General features: G+C 36.0%; 1 protein-coding gene across 1 annotated transcript; it reads right to left on the reverse strand.

Annotated features, from left to right (window-relative positions):
* Positions 1-897: 897 nt before the first annotated feature.
* On the reverse strand, positions 898-1,435 carry LOC6622326 (uncharacterized). The gene is made up of 2 exons (XM_002047444.4): positions 1,272-1,435; positions 898-1,220 (listed from the first exon to the last, which is right to left on the reverse strand). The coding sequence occupies exons 1-2, from the start codon at positions 1,341-1,343 to the stop codon at positions 978-980; spliced, it is 315 nt and encodes a 104-aa protein (XP_002047480.2). The 5' UTR covers positions 1,344-1,435; the 3' UTR covers positions 898-977.

The raw sequence follows: 1,435 nt of genomic DNA on the forward strand, positions 1-1,435 counted from the left end.
CAAATTAGATTCTGCTGCGAAGCACCCAAAAAGCCTCAAATAAAATTTGAAAATATTTTTGACTATTTATTATAGATGACGAAATTCAACCTAATAAAAAATATATAAAGTAACTGAATTTCTTAGTTTCAGGTATTTGTCATTTCAATTTCAACTTAAGTATTTTTTCTTTGATTATTAAAATATTTAATAATATTAATTTATTATTATTTAATATTTAATTAGATGATATGCTTTCCGAATGGCGTTTTCTCCAGCTTGGTAATCCGCTCCTGGCTGGGTTGCTTGGTTGCCTTTCTGTTGTGTTTTGCCAATTGTCGGAAGTGCCTGTGGCTCTTGCATAAGTCACACTCACATACATATATATATAGCACACACATTTTGTATAACACACATGCACACAGAGCCAGTTAGACACTTTCTTTTGCTACTTGAGCTTCCGTTTCCGCTTGCCTGGCTGCCCTCGTGTCCGTCTGATCCGTCAGCGCTGTCTGCTTATTTACTTATGCATAGCATATAACCTTAAACATAATTTTGTTTGCTTTTGTGCTGTTTTGTCTCCTTGCTTTGCATGCAATTCTCTGTTGCCAGCGTCTAACCCCTCTGCTCCTCTTAGGCAATCCACCATGCTCGTTCCAACAGTTCTTAAGTTTGTTGTGCTTTTTTATATCTAGCATCAAATTTTATCTATTTGACTCGTGACAGTATAAAACCAGAAAAAGTTTAAGAACTTGTCTGAATATTGAAAAATTGGAGAGCACTTAGGTTTTGAAATACCCACGCCCTAATGAGGCAATCAGAAAAGTATTAAGTAGAAAATTGCCTTTAAAAAGAAAAGAAATTTTCGAAGAAGTTTTAGATTGATTTAGAATAATTAAATGACAACGTTTTGTCGATTTTTATTTAATATTTATTTTGATTTTTAAGCCTCGCATGCTGAAATACATAACTCGGTAAGTTTTAAGGATTGAAATAAATTATTTTTGGGCCTTGTTCAATGCATTAATATCCCTTTGACCGCATTTCGGTGGGCTGACAACAGCCTGGTCCGCTTCGCGCAGTTTCTTGAGACGTTTTTGTATTTCCTTGAACTCGTCATCCAGTTCAACAGCGCGATTCGATATGCGTACATATTTGAGAGCATAATGAAGATCTGACATGGGCAGATCGTTGTCTTTGATAAACTGCATTGCCTCCTCGGTTTCTTTTTCGGTGTAGCTCTGCAAGGAATTTATTTAAATGTAGCTCAGATAAATGAGAACTCTGCGAACCTCCACAACCTCCGGCGAGTATGAGAAGGACTCGTCGTTAGCCATTGCGTCTTGTTGTTGCCCGTCAGACATTGTGGCTTATTGTAAAGTGTTTTATAATTTACATTCGAAAGGTTTTCGTATGTGAGAAATATTTCTTTTTATTTCTAGTAATTTGGCAGCTT

This window comes from Drosophila virilis, chromosome 3 (assembly GCF_030788295.1).
Source record: "Drosophila virilis strain 15010-1051.87 chromosome 3, Dvir_AGI_RSII-ME, whole genome shotgun sequence".
In the NCBI taxonomy this organism is placed as follows: Eukaryota; Metazoa; Arthropoda; class Insecta; order Diptera; family Drosophilidae; genus Drosophila; species Drosophila virilis.